The sequence below is a fragment of the Oncorhynchus mykiss genome, chromosome 26 (assembly GCF_057628025.1).
Source record: "Oncorhynchus mykiss isolate SJ-2025 chromosome 26, ASM5762802v1, whole genome shotgun sequence".
NCBI lineage: Eukaryota > Metazoa > Chordata > Actinopteri > Salmoniformes > Salmonidae > Oncorhynchus > Oncorhynchus mykiss.
The window spans coordinates 16,611,228-16,635,872 of NC_143047.1; the positions used below are offsets into that span (position 1 = coordinate 16,611,228).

Genomic DNA, 24,645 nt, shown 5'->3' on the forward strand with positions numbered 1-24,645 from the left:
TGGCAAACTTTAAACGACACTTTTTATGGATATCTTTAAGAAATGGCTTCTTGCCACTCTTCCATAAAGGCCAGATTTGTGCAATATACGACTGATTGTTGTCCTATGGACAGAGTCTCCCACCTCAGCTGTAGATCTCTGCAGTTCATCCAGAGTGATCATGGGCCTCTTGGCTGCATCTCTGATCAGTCTTCTCCTTGTATGAGCTGAAAGTTTAGAGGGACGGCCAGGTCTTGGTAGATTTGCAGTGGTCTGATACTCCTTCCATTTCAATATTATCGCTTGCACAGTGTTCCTTGGGATGTTTAAAGCTTGGAAAATCTTTTTGTATCCAAATCCGGCTTTAAACTTCTTCACAACAGTATCTCGGACCTGCCTGGTGTGTTCCTTGTTCTTCATGATGCTCTCTGCGCTTTTAACGGACCTCTGAGACTATCACAGTGCAGGTGCATTTATACGGAGACTTGATTACACACAGGTGGATTGTATTTATCATCATTAGTCATTTAGGTCAACATTGGATCATTCAGAGATCCTCACTGAACATCTGGAGAGAGTTTGCTGCACTGAAAGTAAAGGGGCTGAATAATTTTGCACGCCCAATTTTTCAGTTTTTGATTTGTTAAAAAAGTTTGAAATATCCAATAAATGTCGTTCCACTTCATGATTGTGTCTCACTTGTTGATTCTTCACAAAAAAATACAGTTTTATATCTTTATGTTTGAAGCCTGAAATGTGGCAAAAGGTCGCAAAGTTCAAGGGGGCCGAATACTTTCGCAAGGCACTGTAAGTTAATTGTAAATATAAATTACATTTAAAAATATATATTTTACCTTAGAGACAAATGTGAAACCAGTCATATGGCAGCACACTGAAGCATACAGTATTACATTTCCCACAGTGAAGTTGACGAAATGCTGTGCCGTTATGCAGAATTTAAATTGCAGTCTTTTAACTTGCAGGGATGGGCGCTCTTGAATGTCTTAATTCTTGGCAACCTTGACTTTCTCTGTTTCCTGTTAAATAAAAAAATATATTGTATAGCCTACATTATCATGGGGGGCTCTGGTACTGGAACACATTGAGAAAAAAGTGTCAAACACAACGTAGCAGCCAAGTAGCCTACTATCTATGGTGGTGAAACAGCACTCTTCAAGTAGCCTACTATCTATGGTGGTGAAACAGCACTCTCCAAGTAGCCTATTATCTATGGTGGTGAAACAGCACTCTTCAAGTAGCCTACTATCTATGGTGGTGAAACAGCACTCTTCAAGTAGCCTACTATCTATGGTGGTGAAACAGCACTCTTCAAGTAGCCTACTATCTATGGTGGTGAAACAGCACTCTTCAAGTAGCCTACTATCTATGGTGGTGAAACGGACAGCACTCTCCAAGGTGCTAATTATTCAAAGCATTTTAGAATTCACTGATGTGAGTGTAGATGCAGGGCTTACACAAGTCTGAATTTCTTATAGCCTCATCAATGTACAGTAACATTTTTAGACGACACTGGAGAACACCAGACATATGCACACATACTCAGCTGTGGGGCTTTCAAGACCCGAATTTCATATCAGTTTCAAGACAATGTAGAAGTAAAACAAACATCAAAATATCATAATATAACTTTAAATAAATTTAGGCAACAGCAGAACACACATTTGAGAATTTATATGTGATAATATGAGGCTCATATTCAGATTACAAACTTTAAACTATTTTTTTTTTCCCTACCATGTCAACTTCTTGCTCGAAGCCATGAGCAGGCATGTGGCTGTTCTGAAGACTCTGGCAGTAGTGTCTATTTTTTATGACATTTTTGAGTGTTAACCTGGGTGTCCTCTACAAGGCTTGCTGCCTTCCATATTGGATAACGTAGCATGATTATAAAATGCATAAGGCCAATAAATCCTTAACTCCGCAAAAGTGCAGTAGCTTTAACTTCTACAGCGTTCTGTTTTTTACCAATTGATTGTGAAAGTAAAAAAGGAAACGGCTCAGCGAAATGGCTCAGACTTTGACTGTCATGAACTATTCTTGAGGTAGCATGGGTGTAAGGAAGACAAAAGTACAAGTGCAGGGATGTCCAAGTCAAGTCAGCTTGGTCATAGGGCAGGGGTGAGAATCCATAGAGCGGATGCTAGCAGAGCAAAGTCAGGACCAGTGTTAGTACCAGACCCAGACCAAGACAGGGCAGGCGGTGAGAGGCCAGGCCTGAGGCCCCACTGTCCAGCTGTAACTGGTACTGCACCAGAGTCCTGTGGTAGCCCCTCTCCTCAGACACACAGCTGTATGTTCCCTGCTGCTCAGGGCCCATGCTCTCTATTAGCAGGAGACACTGGTGCTCTGACCCTGTGGAGATGCACGGTGTTGCTGTGGTGTTGCCATGGTGCCTCCAGCTGTACTCAGCGTGGCTGGACAAGGTTGGGCAATGGAGGAAGTACTTTGAAGATTGAGAAACTCTGATTCCATCTGCAGCGCCACCTGATGACCTTAGAACATAAACTAAGAGCAAAACAAAGCTTTAAGACTTCCATAGCTAACCATTTGTGGGTGGTTTCCATCCTTTACTTTAGTACATGGTCATAATAAATGGTTTTGTATTTATACAAGGGTGACTGTAACACACTACACACCTTTACTTGCAGTAACTCCTCTGGATATGTTGCTGCATACCTGATGGTTCCCGTTCTCCACATCCTGAATTGTCTTACTGTAAAAAGACAAGCACATATGAGTTAAGGAGTCTCAACAAGCAACTCAGCCAGAAAATAGTGAATGTCTATTTTCACTCAGAGGTTGCTTATTCCTGTTTATGGGCCAGTAGAGTGTCTACCTTGTGGTTGGCAGTGATAGTTATTTGAAAATGCAAAGATGAACTGAAAACACATGGTATCACACCAACAGAGCATAGAGCATTTGACGACACAACAGGTAGTGTGTAGTATCGTGTGTGTGTGTAGCATGTGTTGGGGGAGTGTAGAGGAGGAAGTGTAGTATACTTTTAACAGAAGGTGGGGATCAGAGTGAGGAAGTGAGAACTAACATTTCCCACTGACACACACTGCAGACAGACTAGTATGTTACGTTTAATCAAATGAAGTATATTTTGTTTTCTTTTATGGCCTCTATCTGACACTACACTTGTTTTAAGTATATTTTGTTTGTTTTCAAGGCCTCATCTGACACCACATTTGTTTGAACAAGGGCCATGTGTGTTTACATAATTCTGGAAAAACTGGCTCTGGCCATGTTGAACTGAACTGATGGAAAATAAGGTCTAGTATAATGGCCAAAATAATGCACCACTCTATATTAGCATTTTTGACAAACACTATGAAGTGTTCCAAATAAACTGTAAGGCTGACAGGAAACCACAGAGAGGAAACCATTAATGAAAAATCTATTTTTGAATCACTACCATTAAATATCGATATAGCGGATGCTATAAGCTGCAAGCGGGCTGTGTTTGGTCTTACTTTGTTGCTGTGGTGCAGTGATGGCCATCCCAGCCACAGTAAGGGTCTCTGGCCAGGACACAGTCTTCACACTGGGCTCCATACTGCTCACAGCTGCCCAGGTCAATCTGAACCAGCTCTCTGCTGGAGCCCACATACAGCTTCCCCTGGAACACAACACCACAAGAACACTAGTACACTCTTTGGAAAAAAGGTGCTATCTAGAACCTAATATTGTAGGAAGTACTCAAACAATGACTGTTGACTGCAGAAGAAAGTTTCTGATTTACAATAAGAACACCACTTCTTTTACAGTATTATTATAGAGATATAAACATGGTTTGAAATGGATCTCTTTGACTATTGTCTATTCCACTCCATGTTTCATTATTACCACTGTTGGATCTGTGGGGAGGTTTCGGTGTGGGCTGTGTTCCTTGACTCACCGTGGAGGAGTGCAACATCATACTGAGGATGTGTGCTCTGTAGTTAAAAGGTCGTAACTCAGCGATGATGAAGGCATGACCATCCCTCTCCAGAACCTTATGAATCCCTCCATTCCCTAGTGTAGACATGCACACACACACACACGCACACACACACACACACACACACACAGTGTGTCAAACAGCAGTTATCGATCATTGAGGTTATGAGTGAGAGTCAAACATTACAAAGGAAAGTTGTGTAAGAAATGTCAACACAGTCATTTAAGCATAACACACACACAATAGTTCATGTTTCAACATAATGTTGAGACATCCTCCAGTCATATTACACCACTCACAGTACAGATGCATGGTGAGGCATAGACTCGCCCTAAGGACACATATCTATGAGTATCTATGACTATTGCTCCAGTAATGCTTCTGATACTGTATTTCAATTACATTCATCAGTCTCATGTTTGGATTGTACTTCCCTGACGCTAACCACAACCTACAAAATGTTGTGCAAACGTGAATCTCGAGTTAGGGTTGTTTGAATAAGTCCATGTGTGCCAATGATGGGAAATAAACTGCATCTCTGGTTTCCCAGCACAGTGTGATAAGAGTATACTTCCGCTTAGTTATCTTTTTAAACTAAAAAATAAACCGCTCAGACAGGCCTTTTTTACACCTTACAAAAGATCAGTGTCAGGTAGTCAGCATGAAAAAAAGTATCACTTTACACCCATGTACTGTCAATAGTATTTCAACCTTCTGAAAGCCTCTGTCTCTTAAAACTGGTGTGAGTATAAGATGGAAATGTTCTCACCTCATCCACATTCCTATAAATATGCTGTACGTATACACAATACGGCTCCCTATCATCACTTGCTGCAGGGTCATAAGGGGGTATATGTTAAAGGTCTCCAAACACAAGGTTTCCCGTCATTCCTTTCAGACTGATCATTTCTGATTCATCGTCTAGAGATCAAAACTTCTCACCTAGAGACAGAAACAGGACATTCCCTTTGCCTTGGACTTTGTCCACGCGGATGTGGTGGTAATACTGGTGAGTGACCAGGAGAGGCCTACTGGTGACACGCTCCTCCATCTCTGAAACCTTGTCCACCATCTTCAGGACTTCCATGGGGAGTTTAGTACTGTCTTCAACACACTACAAGAGGATGGACACTTTTATGTATACTTCAACATACACAGAATACAGTCCAATATAGTAAACATACAGAGTAAAGGAGTAGAGCTGACTAGAAAGTCATATTGTTGAGCATACCTTCCCAGGTCGTGGGATTGGGACGGACCCCGTGTGTCCCTTGAAGTTGGAGGTTTTAAAGATGCGGTCAATATCTTCTACGGTGTAGACACATACAGCACTCATACCCCTAGGGGTAGACACAGAGCTCAGCAAGTTTCAACTAACCCCTTACTAAAGGTCTCTTTCGCAATGTTTCACGACATCTGCTTTCAGTGGTCAGAGAAACAGCTGACTCTCGAGATCAGAAAAGGGGAGAGGGGAAGTACAACCCAAACTTCCATGGTGATAAGAACAAAACAAAGACTTGACAAGACAAAGACTTCTTAATCGTTGTGTCACTTTCAGTTGGATTTTTTTTCTCTTTCAAATTTGATTTATTTTCTTAACGGCACTGCAACTTTATGTCATAAACTGTACTATGAGTCCCTGTTACCAGTGCCTGTTGTGATGTTATTGATGATTTGTGTATGTTACTAAGGTCCATTATGATCTATCTACATACAGTATGTCGTCCTACCAGCCATTCCTGAAGAGTGCATAGACCCTGGTATCCTGCCACCTCTCTGACAGAACCGTGTTCACGTCCACTAGCTGGGTGAAGGACAGCCTGCTGTCTTGGTATCCACAGAAGAGCCTGGCACTCAGCTTGGAGGTCCACCTGAACTGCAGATAACCCTTAGGTCCTCCACGATCGGCCTGGAACACACATGCAACCACAGACATCACAGTGGGCAGTGCACACACCACTCAAGGAGCCCCCCGATGGAATTGGTCTTAATTACGGGCTTAAATGAGCAGAAATGGAGTGGTACCGCATATGAAAGAGCTACAAAAATGTTCTGAACTAAACTGCAACACTGGTGATTACATACAGTGCAGGCATGATTCATGCTCTACAGTTATGTAGTGCTTACCAGTGGAGGATGCTGGGGAGAACGGCTCATAATAATGGCTGGAACGAAGCAAATGGAATGGCATTAAAACACCTGGAAACCATGTGTTTGATGTATTTAATACCATTCCACTGATTCCTCCCAGTCATTACCACAAGCCTGTCCTCTCCAATTAAGGTGCCACCAACCTCCTGTGGTGCTTACCATGCAGACTTGAGCAACCCGGGGAACCCAGAGATCAGAGTCCAAACGCGGGTGTCGGTTCTTCTCTATGTAGAAAGCATATAGTCTGTCCTGCAGACGATCCTCTCTCTGCCCGCTAGCCACCAAACTTACATATCTCTGTTCTAAGGAAAAGAACAGGATAAATAATGACAGTCCATGGACAGTCTGACCAGATATACAGTACTATGCAAAACCATGTCAGGCCATGTCTTGTTCTCTCGCCCTGTTCCATACCTGTTCCACTGTTGTCTGTCCATAGTCTGTTCTTCCCGAACCTGTTGATCCCCACGGAACCCTCTGTGCCTGAGTGAGTGGTGTAGAACTCCTCTACCCCAGAAGAACCTGGAGACACAACACATTAGCTCAATAACCACTCAAGAACATTAGGTCATATTATAGGGTAATGTTTTCCAATTAGACATTTTCCTCACCAATGAGGAGTGATGGCTCTGTTTCATTTATGTGTTGTTGAATGTTTTGGATGGCCTTGGATCGAGTGCAGTTAAACGGGTCGTCTGATGGCTTCTATAGTGGAATCGTGTTGTGTTAACATGCCAATGGCAAAATGGTATCATGAAAAGTCCTGTATACTTATATAATGAAAAGTATTTCCCATACCATGTAACAGCACAAAGTGTGTTGTTGTCCATTGGTTCCACACAGGAACAGTTGGTTTGGATCGTTAGTCTTGTGTAAAACAGTGATGTTATAGTGACAGTCCTGAAGGAGAAAACAGAACTGGTTGTATACAAAATATTCTATGTGTAACTTTAGTAATGAACTATGCTATAAAACCAACATCCTCTCATCTTTTCAGATACTCACTGGTGATGTGAAATCATTACTTCTACATTCCTCTCGAAACACAGGACTCTGCAAAGGCAATCATTAAAAAGATTGTACAGGTACAGATGTAGGACCTTCATTTGAGCGAGTTTAATACAACAGGACATGTGGATTATAATTAATGGACATTTTTTGTAGGCATTGATACATTTTCGTTAGGGTAAATCAAGTGACATTTTAAAGTGGATATTACAAAGTTTAAAAGCCTTTTTAAACATTGAATATACTACAAGTTTGCATTTCTTGCTGTGCAGCAACAAAATAGTGATCAAAGTAAGATCCTACATCTGTACATGTAGAGTACAATGTTCAATACATCCATTTCAACATAATCTAGTCCACAGCATGTAAGAGGGGAAGGACTGTTTAGCTAAATATTTAATGTAAAATATCAATATCCCTCCCTCTGTTATTACCATCAATTACATTACAGCAACTGTATTGGACAATCCTACTTAGAGCACAACCTGAATAGAGATAAATCAATATAAAGCAACACAATACACAAGTAAGGTTTACAGTAAGGGTATGTAACTCAGTCATACTAGCATTCTAGAGGGCTTAGAACTGTTGAAGTTTGTCTGGAACAGGTTTATGTGGTCTGTAGCATATACTATGTTGTCCCGAGGGCCCTGCAGGAGCTCTATACGGCTGTTATTCCCAGACAGGTGGATTCTTAGGAAGCTCACATCTGAGGACACAGAGATATAAATCATTAAGCAAACATATGACCGGACTGGATATGTGTTCATGCAAAAACTGTGCTCATTGAGATTACACTCTGGAACTAGGATAACTTCTTAGAAACCACGATTGATCCTTATGACGGACCAGGTGAAAGCTATGTCATGGAAAGAGCAGGTGTTCCTAATGTTTTGTTCACACAGTATATACTGACATTGCCAGTTAAATAAAAGTTAAATAAAAGTTAAATAAAAGAAGATACCCAGTGACTGAATTTGAATAGGGTTAATGATTCACGTTGTGCCAGATGAGTTTATCCTTCAAACTTTACCGTAGCATAGCATATTTCCATATTATATTAAGGATAGGCCTACTGTCCTTGTATCTCACCACTGTGATAGGCTGTATGATGGACATTCCTCATTAAATATGTTCAAGCTCAGTATTAATGTAGGCTTGTATAAATAGTTTGTGTTCCTTACCAGAGTTGGCTAATGACAAAGGTATGAAATATGGTTCATGTTCTTGTACTTTTGGAGAAGCGCAAAAAGGATCCTACTCTCTATCATTTCTCTCCCTTGAGTCGGAACGGTACTATGTCAGAATGTGGACAGCCAGAGCCCGTCACAGTATACCTCAATCCAGGGATGGAATATATCGTTGTACTTCTAATCATCACGAAATGATGAAAGGTGAATCAAGAAGATTGAAATACTGTTCATTATTTTATTAAACTGCCATTTTCGTCAGCAAGCTAATGCTAAAGCAACCCATTGGATTCAATAACACTTCCGGTAGCTACTCACGCCAACTCTAGGCGTTGCACTTTCAATGGGCTGCTATTGCATTAGCTAGCCTAGCATGCTGGTGAAAACGTCAGTTTAATTAAAAACAAGTAGTATTTAAATATTCTCGATTCGGTATGAGTAGAACGACATATTCCATCCCTGGATTGAGGTATGTTTTCACATTCCGGCATAGCACCACAGAGTTTCTAAACCCAGAGACCCAACTTTGCGAGACTTCCGGGAACGTTTGTGAAACAGACCAAGCAGACCAGGCCGGGGTTTGAGAAGTCAACGAGAAAAGTTAAATGTCTTTAAGTATTTGAATATGTTATTATTCCAACCTTGTGAAAGTGACACAATTACATATTTTAATTTCAGTCAAAAACAACTTTATATCGAAGGAGTGCCTTTGATTTGATGGCATGCATGAGCTTAGCTAGCCAACGTCGCCATGACATCGCCTACAAGTGTGATCTGGGATTTCTATTGGAGAAGCAGTTCCTGCCTATCTTCAGACAGTACTTTCACAGATAGAACAATGAGACAGATATTTCACTGGATGTATAAATGTGAATCTTACGCTTGGCGTTTCAACTCACTACCGAAGCCCAGTTGCCTGCCGTGTGAGAAGATGGAACGAGATGGATTTTGGCCGAGATTCTGTTAATTTTCAATACAATTTTCTGTTCCCAAAACTACAATATGTTACGAACAGAGTGGACTAAGTTTTCTCCAAATGTAACCTTTATTGAACTAGGCAAGCCAGTTAAGAACACATTCTTATTTACAAAGATGCCTACGGACGACACTGGGCCAATTGGACGCAGCCCTATGGGACTTCCAAACATGGCTGTTTGTGATAACTTTAAAAGCAGCCAATAAGTGCTCAGCATATGTGGGAGCTCCTTCAAGACTATTGGAAACGCATTCCTCATGAAGCTGGTTGAAAGAATGCCAAGAGTGTGCAAAGCTGTCAACAAGGCAAAGGGTGGCTACTTGGAAGAATCTCAAATAGAAAATATATTTTGATTTGTTTAACACTTTTTTGGTTACTACATAATTCCATATGTGTTATTTCATAGTTTTGATGTCTTCACTATTATTTTACAATGTAGCAAATAGTAAAAATAAAGTACAACCCTGCAATGAGCAGGTGTATCTGTAACAGTATAACGTTCCCTCGCCCCTACCCGGGCGCGAACCAGGGACCCTCTGCACACATCAACAACAGTTACCCACGAAGCATCGTTACCCAAACGCTATTTAGTGCGCACCACCGCAACTAGCTAGCCGTTTCACATCCGTTACATATCCAAACTTTTAACGGGTACTGTACCCGTTAAAAAAGTACATGTAAAAGTACATGTAGTTGCTAAAATATACTTACCTATCAAAAGGAAAGGGAAAAGTATGAATAATAAAATAAAAAAATCCTTATATTAATCAAACCAGGCGGCACAATTTTTAAATGTATTTGTATTTATGAATAGCCAGGGTCACACTCCAACACATAGATATAATTTAAAAACAAAGCATTTGTGTTTAGTGAGTTCGCCAGATCAGAGGCAGTAGGGATGACCAGGGATGTTCTCTTGATCGGTGTGTGAACTTTACTATTTTCTGTCCTGCAAAGCATTCAAAATGTAACGCGTGCTTTTGGGTGTCAGGGAAAATGTATGGAGTAAAAAGTACATACTTTTCTTTATGAATGTAGTGAAGTTAAATTCGTCAAAAATATCAATAGTAAAGTACAGATACCCAAAAGTAGTAGTAGTACTTTAAAGTATTTTTACATCACTGCAAAAATCGACATTGGTCTTGTGTAATCATACCAAACATAACATATATAACGTACTAATTTGAGTGTCCCGGATTTACTTTTACTATGCTACGTCTAGTCTATGAGAACAGTCGGGTCTTTGATAGCAGTTCCAAATCAAGAGAGAGAAAGAGAACTCAAAGAGAGTCGAGTTCTTTTGGCTATTGTGGACTCAATACACTTTTCCTCCAAATGGTTTAGTATTGAAAATAAATCGACCCCTTTGGCTATTGTGGACACTTTTAGTAGCTATTGAATAAATATCGATTCCTAATAGGCCTGATCATTCAACCCTGCTGTTGTCATTCAATACTTGTACTATTGATTTAAAAGAAAAAGCTTACTTTACCTTTGTCTGTCAATGTCACTCTCGGTTTGTGGGTATGGGTCGAAGCTTTCACCGAAAAAATGAATTGTCCTAAAAAGACCGCAAAGAGCGCGAGCGGACACATACTTTTCTGAGTTTCTCCGCAATGAATTACTTGAAACGGTAGGCGCGTTGATTTAGCATACAACACAGGGGTGGGATCTGTATAGATACAGTCGGGTCTTCCATCTAGTCTTACTTTTAATATGTTACGTCTAGTCTATGAGAACAGTCTGGACTTTTCTGTATAGATACAGTCTGGTCTTCCATCTAGTCTTACTTTTACTATGTTACGTCTAGTCTATGAGAACAGTCTAATCTTTTCTGTATAAATACAGTCTGGTCTTCCATCTAGTCTTGTCTTCAATTTTCAATCAAGTACAGTAGCCTCAAAGTAGCTTAATTGTTCTGTAGTGAAACATACTTCACTCGGTAGTATTTTTTTGATTGACTACCCATATTAGCCTATTTTCAGAGAAGGCTAGACTAGTCTAGACCAGGGGTTCTTAAACGTTTTCAGCATGGGACCCAAATGAGAAATGCTGTGTTTTCCTGGGACCCAAACTTAGGAAAATATGCAACTATACATAAATATCAGTACATTTCATTGCTCTTATGTCTAAAACAAATGCAATTTAGACAAAAAATAAATAACAATGAAATTAAATATCTATTCATGTTTATTTTCCCCCATTAAAAACACTCTTACATATCTGTCTAGGTTGGAACTGTTGCTGTTAAAATACAATAAATAATTTTCATTCTGAATTGGAATAAACAGATTGATCACATCACACATATGAGTAACAGCACCCACACACAGGCTTTTTGATAGTGCAACTCTGAGTAACAGTACAGATGAAAAATTATCAGGCCTACTGTACATCTTACTGTAGAAATGATTGTTAAAAGAAAGTCTAGGTTGGAACTGTTGCTGTTAAAATACAATACATCTTTTTTTATTCTGAACAAGAATAAAATGAACAACCCAGAACTGTGTGAGTGTGTTTGCCTCAAAAGCATCTTGCTTCAATCAAGTTTATTCCAGTTAAGAATAACAATTATTATTGTATTTTAACAGCAACAATTCCAACCTAGACTAGTTTTCAACAATCATTTCTACAGTAAGAGGTGCAGTAGGCCTGATCATGTTTCATCTTCGTCTGTACTGTTACTAGGGTCAGTAGCTAGCTAGTTTTGGAGAATGTTAGCGATTAGCTGTGTACAAGGCCAGGGGATTGTTTGAAAGAGGAACTCATATCTACTACTATGAGAGGTAGTAGTACTCGATTATTTCTGCTTATCATCACCTGTTATATAACATGACAACAATGCCTTGCTTGTTGACTTACTTCTCCACTGTCGAAGCACTGTTTCCTGAAGCATTATGCCCCGTTCTGAAATAACTCCCTGGGTTTAATATCACGCTGTGGATGTTTGGTCAGGACGTGTCGTTTTATTAATTTGTTCGTTATGAGAGACTCATTACTAAGCACAAAACACATTGTGGGCGTTCCTCGTTATAGGTCTGTATGAAAGAGAGAGAAACTAATCGCTGTATATGCGTTTCCAAAAGCTTAATTTCCAAAGGTTTTAAGCGTTCAAAACCATCCATTTGGTAACACTACCTTTTAAGCTGTCCTTATTACAGTGTAATTACTCTGTAACAAGTATTGAAGTTGTGTAACAAGTAGTTACAGTGTAATAACATGTACCTGGTAGTAATTGCGCTCTGTAATTACAGATGTGTAACAATGAATGCTTGTTACCATGCTTGTTACAAATGGGCATGTTTCCACTAAATTCACCAATATATTGTTTCGCTTCTTCTTAGCTGCAATCGATTCATTAACAGCTGTGACAAAGGTTGGGATCCCTTGTGGATGTGCTGGGTGTCTGAGAGATTTGCATAGATCCACACTGCACACTGCCCTATCCCATCTGGACAAGAGGGATACCTATGTAAGAATGCTGTTCATTGACTATAGCTCAGCCTTCAACACCATAGTACCCTCCAAGCTCATCCCTAAGCTTAGGGCCCTGGGTCTGAACCCCACCCTGTGCAACAGGGTCCTGGACTTCGTGACAGGCTGCCCCAAGGTGGTGAAGGTAGGAAACAACACCTTCACTACGCTGATCCTCAACACAGGGGCCCCACAAGGGTGCGTGCTTGTCATGGATCCCCCATGTACTGCTGCTCATTCTGTTCACCAGTTCCGGAGGTCTACGTCACCGGCTTTCTAGGCTGTCTTGTCTGATTACACACACCTGGTTCCCATTTCCCCTGATTAGTATATTATATATGTGCCCTCTGTTCCCATGTCCGTTGGTTGTGTGAGTACCCATGCGTTGGTGCAGCTGTTATGCTGCGTGCTTTATTACGGGTATCGTCCCGTGTCGTTTAACGAGGTTTACCCTCGCTCTTTTGTATACTTGATTGTTTGGGTGTATTAAAACCCCCTATTGTGTATTCCTGCGCTCTCCAAATCCTTTATACCAGCGTGACAGTCTCCCTCTTGTACTCCCTGTTCACCCATGACTGCGTGGTCACGCACACCTCCAACCATCAAGTATACACGGGCGCGAACCAGGGACCTTCTGCACACATCAACAACTGACACCTACGAAGCGTCGTTACCCATCGCTCCACAAAAGCCGCGGCCCTTGCAGAGCAAGGGGAACTACTACTTCAAGGTCTCAGAGCAAGTGACGTCACCGATTGAAACGCTATTTAGCGCACACTGCTAGCCGTTTCACATCCGTTACACCAGGAAAATAACCTCTCCCTCAATGCCAACAAAACAAATGAGCTGATCGTGGACTTCAGGAGACAGCAGAGGGAGCACACCCCTAACCCCTATCGACGAGACCGCAGTGGAGGAGGTGAAAAGCTTCAAGTTCCTCGGCGTACACATCACTGACAATCTGAAATGGTCCACCCAAACAGACAGTGTGGTGAAGAAGGCACGACAGCGCCTCTTCAACCTCAGGAGGCTGAAGAAATTTGGCTTGACCCCTAAGACTCTCACAAACTTTTACAGATGCACAATTGAGAACATCCTATCGGGCTGTATCACCACCTGGTACGGCAACTGCACCGCCCACAACCGCAGGGATCTCCAGAGGGAGGTGCGATCTGCTCAACGCATCACCCGGGGCACACTGCCTGCCCCCCAGGACACCTACAGCACCCGATGTCACAGGAAGGCCAAAAAGATCATCAAGGACATCAATCACTTGAGCCACTGCTTATTCACCCCACTATTATCCAGAAGCCAAGATCAGTGCAGTTTCATCAAAGCTGGGACTGAGAGAATGAAAAACAGCTTCTATCTCAAGGCCATCAGACTGTTAAATAGCTATCACTAGCCAGCTACATAATGATAAATGCTCTTCAAATTGTCAATATGAGCATATTATTTTGTACAGTTAGCAATGAACACAATTACATCAAAAATACTGAGTTAAGGGGGTGTGTCACTATCTATTTCATTTAACCACTTTTGCAGTAGAATGTTTTTATACAACCATCCATTTCATATAGTGGATACCTTAGAGATATGGATAAACATGGTTGTGCTTTGTTATACTTCGGGTAGGGTTACCTCAAACATTTGGGGGACTTGCCACTAGCCTCCACAGTCTCTAAAACTCACAATTTGCTTATTACTTCCAATGAGACATTGGCACCAGTCATTACTATGACAATTCTCTACATCACTAGCTCTACGTCACTACTCATACCTAATAAACGTTGTTCAAGATCAAAATACCAAAAATAAAGATGTTTCTATGTTAAATGCACATACTTAATATTAGTGGATTGAATGCATATCTTTTTTTAAATGTATTTATTTCACCTTTATTTAACCAGGTAGGCTAGTTGAGAATAAGTTCTCATTTGCAACTGCAGCCTGGCCAAGATAAAGCATAGCAGTGTGAACAGACAACACAGAGTTACACATGGAGTAAACAATTAACAAGTCAATAACACAGTAGAAAAAAAGGAGAGTCTATATACATTGTGTGCAAAAGGCATGAGGAGGTAGGCGAATAATTACAATTTTGCAGATTAACACTGGAGTGAAATGATCAGATGGTCATGTACAGGTAGAGATATTGGTGTGCAAAAGAGCAGAAAAGTAAATAAATAAAAACAGTATTGGGATGAGGTAGGTAAAAATGGGTGGGCTATTTACCGATAGACTATGTACAGCTGCAGCGATCGGACAGCTGCTCAGATAGCAGATGTTTGAAGTTGGTGAGGGAGATAAAAGTCTCTAACTTTAGCGATTTTTGCAATCTTTGCTTAGCTTTACTTCCTAAAGTGTTTCCATTCCCCTTTAACCAACAATGAGCCTTTTAGTGGGTCAAAGGAGTAAGTGAACCAGTATTTCCTCAGAGGGAAACATCCATGTTTTTATTTGTTTGTGGGGTAAAATAGTTTTTTTCTTTTTTACTGCAAACCAATAGATGGCAGCATTATCCCAGCTTAGTGATGACCCTGCATCTCTCAGTTTGATGTTACAGTACTTGGATAACATGATATAGGTTTGAGGGTTTTCCCCACCTGTAAACATGTTTTTTTTTAAACTGACTGTGGACACAATCATTAGAATATTCTATCACTCAGTGTATCTCCATTTAAAATATTGTGCCATTTGGATCTGGATAGAATGTGGAGTGGAATGGAACAGCAGCCAGCATTGCAGCGTTGTTAATAAAGTAGTCCTACAAGATATGAAAGACTTGATATTCTGGATCATATTATCACATTTCTATATGTGGACAATACAGAAGACATTGAACTGCTATACCACCTCTTTTTTTACACACACACACACACACACACACACACACACACACACACACACACACACACACACACACACACACACACACACACACACACAAATTGTATTCCATAGCAGTAATTGAGGTGAACACTGAATGCAATCTAAATGCTGGCCATGGGCCAGTGAAGAGTTCACTGATTCTCTGAATGGCAGTGAGAAAGTGGGTGCAGGTGGTTTGCAGCAGAGTGAGTAAGGGTACATCTCTTCAGTCCGCAGACCGGAACTTGCTAATGGAAGTGACAGCTTGCAGGTCACAAAAGAAAGGGAGGGGGAATTGTGCTGACCATGTGTGTGGATTGGGCATGGAGTGGGGAGAGTTGGGAGCTGGGACAAGACTGCAGTTATGAGAGAAACCTGACCAGAGATAAAAACTGCAGGACGAACAAATCTCTCTTCACTGACACTTGGCTCATTGGTATTGTGCCTACACCACCCCACCAGCCTCCCCCTCTCTGCAAGGGAGAAGGGATTACAGTCCTGGAGAGATTACAGAATAGAAAGAGGGTATTGTTGAGAAGTCATCGGGATATCCACATCACATCGCCATAATGACCCGGAGCACCTGCCACTTCACTGAATGAGCGATTATTTCAGCTGTGGAATGGAGCAACTCAGCATGGGTCAGCCAAAACAACTACTTTGTGGACTTTGAAAAGAGTCAAACAAGAAAATGGCAACGTTTGTTGTGGCTGGTGATTTTAATGCAAGGAAACTGAAATCCGTTATCCTCTACAGGATTGGTGGGTCCCACGCGGGACTGTTGAGCAACCATGAGGTTGTAAGTAACAAGAATATTTCTCAGGACACGGAAATATCTGATATTGGCAGAAAGCTCAAATTATTGTTAATCTAACAGCACTGTCCAATTTACAGTAGATATTACAGTGAAATAATACCATGCTATTGTTTGAGGAGCACATTTTTTATAAAGGGTCCGGATCCTTAAGAGGTTTTAAACAACATTTTTATCAGCATGTCACCTGTGCAACTAGAGGTGATAAAACTCTAGATCACTTTTATTCCACATACAGAAATGCATACAAGGCCCTCCCTCGCCCTCCCTTTGTGAAACCAGACCATATGTCTATCCTCCTGCATCCTGCTTACAAGCAAAAACTCAAACAGGAAGTACCAGCGATGCGCTCAATATGGAAGTTGTCCAATGAAGTGGATGCTAAGCTACATGACTGTTTCACTGGCACAGATTGGAATATGTTCCAGGATTCGTCCGATAACGTTGAGGAGTTTACCAAATCAGTCACTGGCTTCATGAATAAGTGCATCAACGATGTTGTCCGCACAGTGACCGTACGTAGATACCCCAACCAGAAGCCATGGATTACAGGCATTACAGCTAAAGGTTAGAGCTGCCGCTTTCAAGGAGCGGAACACTAATCGGGATGATTATAGGAAATCGCGCCGGCGAGCCATCAAACAGGCAATGTGTCAATACAGGACTAAGAACGAATCCTACTATGCCGGCTCTGACACTCAACGGCTGTGGCAGGGCTTGCAAACCTTCACAGATTGCAAAGGGAAACCCAGCCGCGAGCTTCCCAGCAAGGCGAGATTGCTAGATGAGCTAAATGCCTCCTATGCTCGCTTCGAGGCAAGCAACACTGAACCATGCATGAGAACATGAGCTGTTCCAGACGACTTGTGTGATCGTGCTCTCCGTAGCTGTTGTGAATAAGACCTTTAAACAGGTTTACATTTGCAAGGGCACGGGGCCAGATGGAATACCAGGACACGTACACAGAGCATGCACTGACCAGCTGGCAAGTGTCTTCACTGACATTTCAAGCAGACCACCATAGTCTCCGTGCCCAAGAGCGCCAAGGTAACCTACCTAAATGACTATCACCCCGTAGCACTCGCATCTATAGCCATAAAATGCTTTGAATGGTTGGTCATGGCCCACATCAACGACATCATCCCAGACACCCAGGATCCACTCCAATTCGCATACCGCCCCAACAGATCCACAGATGACACAATCTCTATTGCACTCCACAGTGCCCTCCCATAGTGGGGTGGCATGTAGGCTAGCGGTTAAGAGCGTTGGGCCAGTGAAGACACCCTGGTTCGAATCCCAGAGCCGGCAAGGTGGAAAAATCAGCCGTTCTGCACTTGAGCAAGGTAGTTTAACCCCCAACAACAACTGTTCCCCGGGCACCGATGATGTGGATGTCAATTAAGGCAGCTCCCCGCACCTCTCTGATTCAGAGGGGTTAGGTTAAATGTGGAAGACACATTTCGATTGAATGCATTCAGTTGTCTCTGAGTAAATATCCCCTTTCCCATTGACCCAGCTAGACAAAAGGAATGCCTATGTAAGAATGCTGTTCGTTGACTACAGGTCAGAAATCTGACTGTGTGGTGCCAGGACATCAACCTCTCGCCCATCGTCAGCAAGACAAAGGAGTTGATCGTGGCTACATGAAACATTGATTGGGCTGTGGTGGAGCGGTTCGAAAGCTTCAAGTTCCTTTGTGTCCACATTGATGGAGCTGTAGTGGAGCGGGTCCTCTCTGTACTGGAGCAGTTCCTCTCTGTCCACATCACCAAGGAATTAACATGGTCTACACACGCCCAAACAGTTGTGAAGAGGGCACAACAGCACCTCTTCCCCCTCAGGAGGCTGAAAAGATTTGGCATGGGCTCTCAGATCCTCAAAAAGATCTACAGCTGCACCATTGAGAGCATCTTGACTGGATGCATCCCCGCTTGGAACGGCAACTGCGTGGCACTACAGAGGGTGGTGAGTATGGCCTAGTACATCACTGGGGCCGAGCCCCCTGCCATTCAGGACCTCTATACCAGGCGGTGTCAGAGGAAGGCCAAAAAACATTTTGAAAGACTCCAGCCAACCAAGCCATAGACTGTTCCGTCTGCTACCGCACAGCAAGTGGTACCAGTGCACTAAGTTTGGAACCAACCCTGAACAGCCTCAACCCTCAAGCTATATGACTACTAAACAAGCTACCCTTCTTTTAACAAACTCCCTGGCACTGACTCTATGCACACCCACTAGACTCTACACCCACACAGTACTTACACCCCAACACACACACACACACACACACACACACACACACACACACACACACACACACACACACACACACTGCTGCTACAGCTCGGGCTATTATCTATCCTGTTGTACATCCTATATGTATATAGCTAGCTCAATTGCCTCGAGCCCATGCACATCAATTTGGTGCTGGTGCTCCCTGTATGTAGCCATGTTATTTTTACCCGTTATTGTTGTTTACTATATACAGTGGGGCAAAAAAGTATTTAGTCTGCCACCAACTGTGCAAGTTCTCCCACTTAAAAAGATGAGAGAGGCCTGTAATTTTCATCATTCAACTATGACAGACAGAATGAGAAAAAATGAGAAAAAAAATCCAGAAAATCACATTGTAGGATTTTTAATTAATTAATTTGCAAATTATGGTGGAAAATAAGTAATTGGTCAATAACAAAAGTTTATCTCAATACTTTGTTATATACCCTTTGTTGGCAAACGTGGCAAATGTTTTCTGTAAATCTTCACAAGGTTTTCACACACTGTTCCTGGTATTTTGGCCCATTCCTCCATGCAGATCTCCTCTAGAGCAGTGATGTTTTGGGGCTGTTGCTGGGCAACACGGACTTTCAACTCCCTCCAAAGATTTCTATGGGGTTGAGATCTGGAGACTGGCTAGGCCACTCCAGGACCTTGAAATGCTTCTTACGAAGCCACTCCTTCGTTGCCCGGGCGGTGTGTTTGGGATCATTGTCATGCTGAAAGACCCAGCCACGTTTCATCTTCAATGCCCTTGCTGATGGAAGGAGGTTTTCACTCAAAATCTCACGATACATGGCCGATACATACATTTTTGGACTCACCTTGTTGTGCTTGTTGTGCTGTGCTCACTTGAACAGGAAGGAGGTGCGGCGGTCCTTCGTCTGGCATTCTCTGGATTTATAGCTTAAAAGGATAAACATTTGACATTGGCCATGCTGTCAATCCAGCATGACTTCTATCGCGATCAAAACAACTGGAAACCCAGAACTGGGAAATCTCAGACTTCAGTGAGTTCAAGACAACTGGAAACTCTGAAAAAAACAAAGACGAATTATGAGGTCAGTGATCTTCAGGTCGGAGCTCTAAAAAGAGGCCCGATTTCCCGACTTGGAATTCCATGTTGGATTACCGTTGAAAACGTATTTTCCCAGTCAGAGCTCATTTTTTTCAGAGTTCCCAGTTGTCTTAAACTTACTGAAGTCTGAGAGTTCCCAGTTTCCAGTTGTTTTGAACACAATATAAATCATGCTGGATTGACAGCGTGGCCAATGTTGAATGTTTATTCTTTTAAGCTTGGGAAAGAGACCCTTAAACACAAACTTGGACCACACACCCACTCCACTGAATAGCAGGCTAGTGATTGCTTTGCAATGCTTGCAGATACCCACTGATTCCTTCCAAACCACTCATTGTGGAATTTGCGATTTCCAACTTGTGTGATGTTTATGTCCATTGGCCGATGAGCATCGATAGGTTTTATCTATAATTTCTCTTCGTAATTTTCTTCATGTGACAAGGATTGAAAATGATTTGTCAGTAGATTGCTGACTTGATTCATGATGATGACTACTAGCTTGCTAGCTAAGACTTTGAAAGTCAGTCCAATCAAAGCTAATGTAGACATAACAAGATTTTACGTAATATTATCTGTGGCCAATGAACTTGAGCACCCAAGGGGCTTGAATATCCGAGCTCTCCCCGTAGATTTTGTGGTGACGTAATGTCCCAATCAATGACAGAACACTGAGCGAATCACGGCCCAACTAGAGAATATTACCAACCTATACACTCTGTATTTTCTGCTGGCTGCCCCACAACCACAGAAAGCACTGAGCTAGGCTGAAACACCTGCATTTTGGGCTGCCTTACTCAAGAAAGCAAAAAACGAACCATGTTGGTATTTTTTTACATTGTTTGCAAACTGATTTTTGACAGCAACAAATGACATATGTACCAGTCAAAAGTTTAGACACACCTACTCATTTCAGGGCTTTTCTTTATTTTTACTATTTTCTACATTGTAGAATAATAGTGAAGACATCAAAACTATGAAATTACACATATGGAATCATGTTGTAACCGAATTGTTTTTGAATCCAAAATATATTTAATATTTGAGATTCTTCAAAGTAGCCACACTTTGCCTTGATGACAGCTTTGTACATTCTGGCATTCTCTCAAGCAGCTTCATGAGGTAGTCACCTGGAATGCATTTCAAATAACAGGTGTGCCTTGATAAAAGTTCATTTGTGGAATTTATTTCCTTCTTAATGTGTTTGAGCCAATCAGTTGTGTTGTGACAAGGTAGGGGTGGTATACAGAAGATAACCCTATTTGGTAAAAGACCCAGTCCATATTATGTTGAGAACAACTCAAATAAGCAAAGAGAAACAACAGTCCATCATTACTTTAAGAGATGAAGGTCAGACAATCCAGAAAATGTCAAGAACATTTAAAGGTTCTTCAAGTGCAGTCGCAAAAACCATCAAGCACTATGAGGAAACTGGCTCTCATGAGGACAGACACAGTAAAGGAAGACCCAGAGTTACCTCTACTGCAGATGATACATTTATTAGAGTTACCAGCCTCAGAAATTCCAGCCCAAATAAATGCTTCACAGAGTTCTCAACATCAACTGTTCAGAGGAGACTGCGTGAATCAGGTCTTCATGGTCAAATAAACCACTACTAAAGGACTCCAATAATAAGAAGAGACAAGCTTGGGCCAGGAAACACGAGCAATGGACATTAGACCAGAGGAAATCTGTCCTTTGGTCAGAGAGTCCAAATTTGAGATTTTTGGTTCCAACCTCGGTGTCCTTGTGAGATGCAGAATAGGTGAATGGATGATCTCCTCGTGTGTGGTTCCCGCCGTGAAGCTTGGAGGAGGAGGTGTGATGGTGTGGCGGTGCTTTGCTGGTGACACTGTCTATGATTTATTTAGAATTCAAGGCACACTTAACCAGCATGGCTATCACAGCATTCTGCAGCGATACACCATCCCATCTGGTTTGCGCTTAGTGGGGCTATCATTTTGTTTTTCAATAGGACAATGACCTAACATATCTCCAGGCTGTGTAAGGGCTATATGACCAAGAAGGAGAGTGATGCAGTGCTGCGTCAGATGACCTGGCCTCCACAATCACCAGACCTCAACCCAATTGTGATGGTTTGGGATGAGTTGGACCGCAGAGTTAAGGAAAAGCAGCCAACAAGTGCTCAGCATATGTGGGAACTCCTTCAAGACTGTTGGAAAAGCATTCCAGGTGAAGCTGGTTGAGAGAATGCCAAGAGTGTGCAAAGCTGTCATCAAGGGAAAGGGTTACTACTTTGAAGACTCTTCAATATAAAATATATTTTGATTTGTTTAACACTTCTTTGATTACTACATGATTCCATATGTGTTATTTCAAAGTTTTGATGTCTTCACTATAATTCTACAATGTAGAAAATACTAAAAATAAAGAATGAGTAGGTGTGTCCAAACTTTTGACTGGTACATATTTTTTTGTAGCTAAACAGGTGGGGCTTGAGCGGTGGTGTAAAGTACTTCAGTAAAAATACTTTTAAGTACTATTTATTAAGTCGTTTTTGGGGGTATCTGTGTTTTACTTTACTATTGATATTTTTGACAACTTTTACATTTACTCCATTACATTCATAACGAAAATAATGTACTTTTTACACAATACATTTTCCCCTGACACCTAAAAGTACTCGTTACATTTAGAATGCTCAAGCAGGACAGAATTATGGCACCTATCAATATAACATTTTGTCATCCCTACAGCCTCTGTTCTGGCAGACTCACGAAAACAAATACTGTGTTTGTAAATGATATCTGAGTGTAGGATTGTGCCCCTGTCTGTCCATAATTAAAAATAATATGAAAATCGTGAAGTCTGGTTTGGTTAATATAAGGAATTTGATGTAGAGCATTTACTTTTACTTTGTACTTTTACTAAAGTATGACACGTGAGTACTTTTTCTACCACTATACTTAAGTACATTTAAAACCAGATACTTTTAGATTTTTAATCAAGTATTATTAGTATCAGCAAAACTCAAAATTATGGAATTTCTGGTGAAATAATCGTGCCAAGGCGCTGTTCTGGTGGCTCATGGTCGCCCAAAGCCCTATTAAGAAACGTTATATTGGTGTTTCCTTTATTTTGGCAGTTAACTGTAGATTCAAATAAAGTTCCTATCTACTAAATTATGCAGAATTCTGTTTTTATGGCTGGTGTCAAAATGGGGGGCATTTTTTTATTATTCAGAAACACTAAACAATGATTTAGATGTATTATTATTAATTAACAAAGTCAAGAAATGTTGAAGAATTTGGGCTATGATCAAAAACGTGCCTCTGGGATCAAAATGACCCCAGTTGGTAGTATGAGTGTTGAATTAACTAGGCTCCTGGATATTTATAACACCTGAAATATTGTTGATATTGCTCTAATGTGCATGATGTACCTTTCACACAACAGTGACTGCTTGTCTGGTAGGTCTGCTGATTGTGCAACAAGAACAAACATTTGACTCACACTGTTAAACATAGCTAAAATGGTTAGAATTAGATTTATGCCTGCCTATTCATCTGTACTCACTGAACAGATTATCTAGCTCCCACGCAAACGCTTTTCAAAATGTTCACAAAATACTTTAGGCAAGGCAGTGTTCTTCTGTTGATCTATTCTGATTGAATGTTTTTACTATATGGCCGTGATCATATTCAAGGGATTATATCCATAGCACAACACACATGCTTCATAGACAATCAAACTCTAACTTTAAACCATATGATGTGTGCTGCCATCAGCAGGCAGGCTTGTGCATTCTTTCCACTGAGGTCATTAGAGATAAGGAAATATTGACCTATTAATCCTCATAAAGGTTTACAGAGCATGAAAGTGGATGTGGTTGGAAGGAATCTTCTTATGAAATTAAAATAACCGTACACTAGTTGCTTGGTGCAGTCTAGAAGGCTGGACAGTGGTGATGGCATATGAAGATGACATGATGGATTGTCTTCATGTGAATACGTGATAACTAATTGGATTTGCTGTGTCTTACATTGAGAAATAAAGAGATCTGAAAGGGACTGACAACACACGCAAGCATACACACGCACACTGTTACAATGATTACTCATCCACCTCTCAAAGAGTCAGGGAAGCTTCTTCACAAAGAGGAGTAGGATGCATTTTCTGCCCAAAGCCAAGAGCCTGCATACTTTAAATAGATATTCATCACTGTCTTTCCCTATACAAGGGGGAGATACATTAGGAAGGGCATCATACTGCATGTGTGTGTGTGTGTGTGTGTGTGTGTGTGTGTGTGTGTGTTTGCTTGTGTGTTTGTGTGTGTGTGTGTGTTTGTGTGTGTTTGCTTGTGTGTTTGTGTGTGTGTGTGTGTTTGTGTGTGTGTGTGTGTGTTTGCTTGTGTGTTTGTGTGTGTGTCCATGTTGAATGTGAGAGGGAAATGAGGAGGGGGTTGACACAGGACAGAGAGTGGGAGAGGTAGTTGCAGATGATGGGAGATGACTATTTCTAAGTAATGGGTACCATGTAGGCAAAATGCCTGTACCATTTAATAAAGGATAAGTGAGATCTGAGGAAAGACAGCTTTCTTGGCGCAGCCTTTGGTCTTTCTCTGTGAGTCATACACAGAGTGTGTGTGTGCATTCTCTAATGAGGCTACACTATTTAATGATTATTGAATTGATGCCTTAAAATGTCAGATGATGCTTCATTAATAACTTTATCTGGCTTTTTGTATCAAGCTACGTTTGTATTAGGTAATATTGTCAACAAGATATACGATGCTAATTAGCAGCAATGGTTTACTTTTAGTCCAACATATCCTCCCACGGACTCCCACGTATAGAATAGGAAGAAAAGCTTAGTCACCGACTCCTCTGATTGGCTTAAAGG

The 24,645-nt window shown here is 41.3% G+C and overlaps 1 protein-coding gene across 2 annotated transcripts; it reads right to left on the reverse strand.

The window, feature by feature from the left end:
* Nucleotides 1–1,539: 1,539 nt before the first annotated feature.
* On the reverse strand, nucleotides 1,540–10,894 carry LOC110506481 (semaphorin-4D). Of its 2 annotated transcripts, none has more exons than XM_021586123.3 (14): nucleotides 10,764–10,894; nucleotides 7,669–7,814; nucleotides 7,103–7,150; nucleotides 6,896–6,997; nucleotides 6,709–6,802; nucleotides 6,512–6,619; nucleotides 6,257–6,399; nucleotides 5,677–5,855; nucleotides 5,178–5,286; nucleotides 4,889–5,060; nucleotides 3,905–4,020; nucleotides 3,480–3,625; nucleotides 2,677–2,713; nucleotides 1,540–2,505 (listed from the first exon to the last, which is right to left on the reverse strand). In XM_021586123.3, the coding sequence occupies exons 1-14, from the start codon at nucleotides 10,864–10,866 to the stop codon at nucleotides 2,494–2,496; spliced, it is 1,515 nt and encodes a 504-aa protein (XP_021441798.3). In that variant the 5' UTR covers nucleotides 10,867–10,894; the 3' UTR covers nucleotides 1,540–2,493. The 2 variants fall into 2 exon arrangements, with proteins under 2 accessions (XP_021441798.3, XP_021441796.3); XM_021586121.3 differs by having other exon boundaries at nucleotides 2,637–2,713.
* Between the last annotated feature and the right edge of the window lie 13,751 nt (nucleotides 10,895–24,645).

Excerpts from the sequence above, each read along its gene's own strand:
- LOC110506481 (XM_021586121.3), bottom strand. The coding sequence starts at position 10,866 with ATGTGTCCGCTCGCGCTCTTTGCGGTCTTTTTAGGACAATTCATTTTT. Across the intron at positions 6,400-6,511 it reads GACAGACAACAGTGGAACAG|AACAGAGATATGTAAGTTTG; the intron begins GTATGGAACAGG and ends TCTTTTCCTTAG. Across the intron at positions 5,287-5,676 it reads GCACTCTTCAGGAATGGCTG|GGGTATGAGTGCTGTATGTG; the intron begins GTAGGACGACAT and ends GTCTACCCCTAG.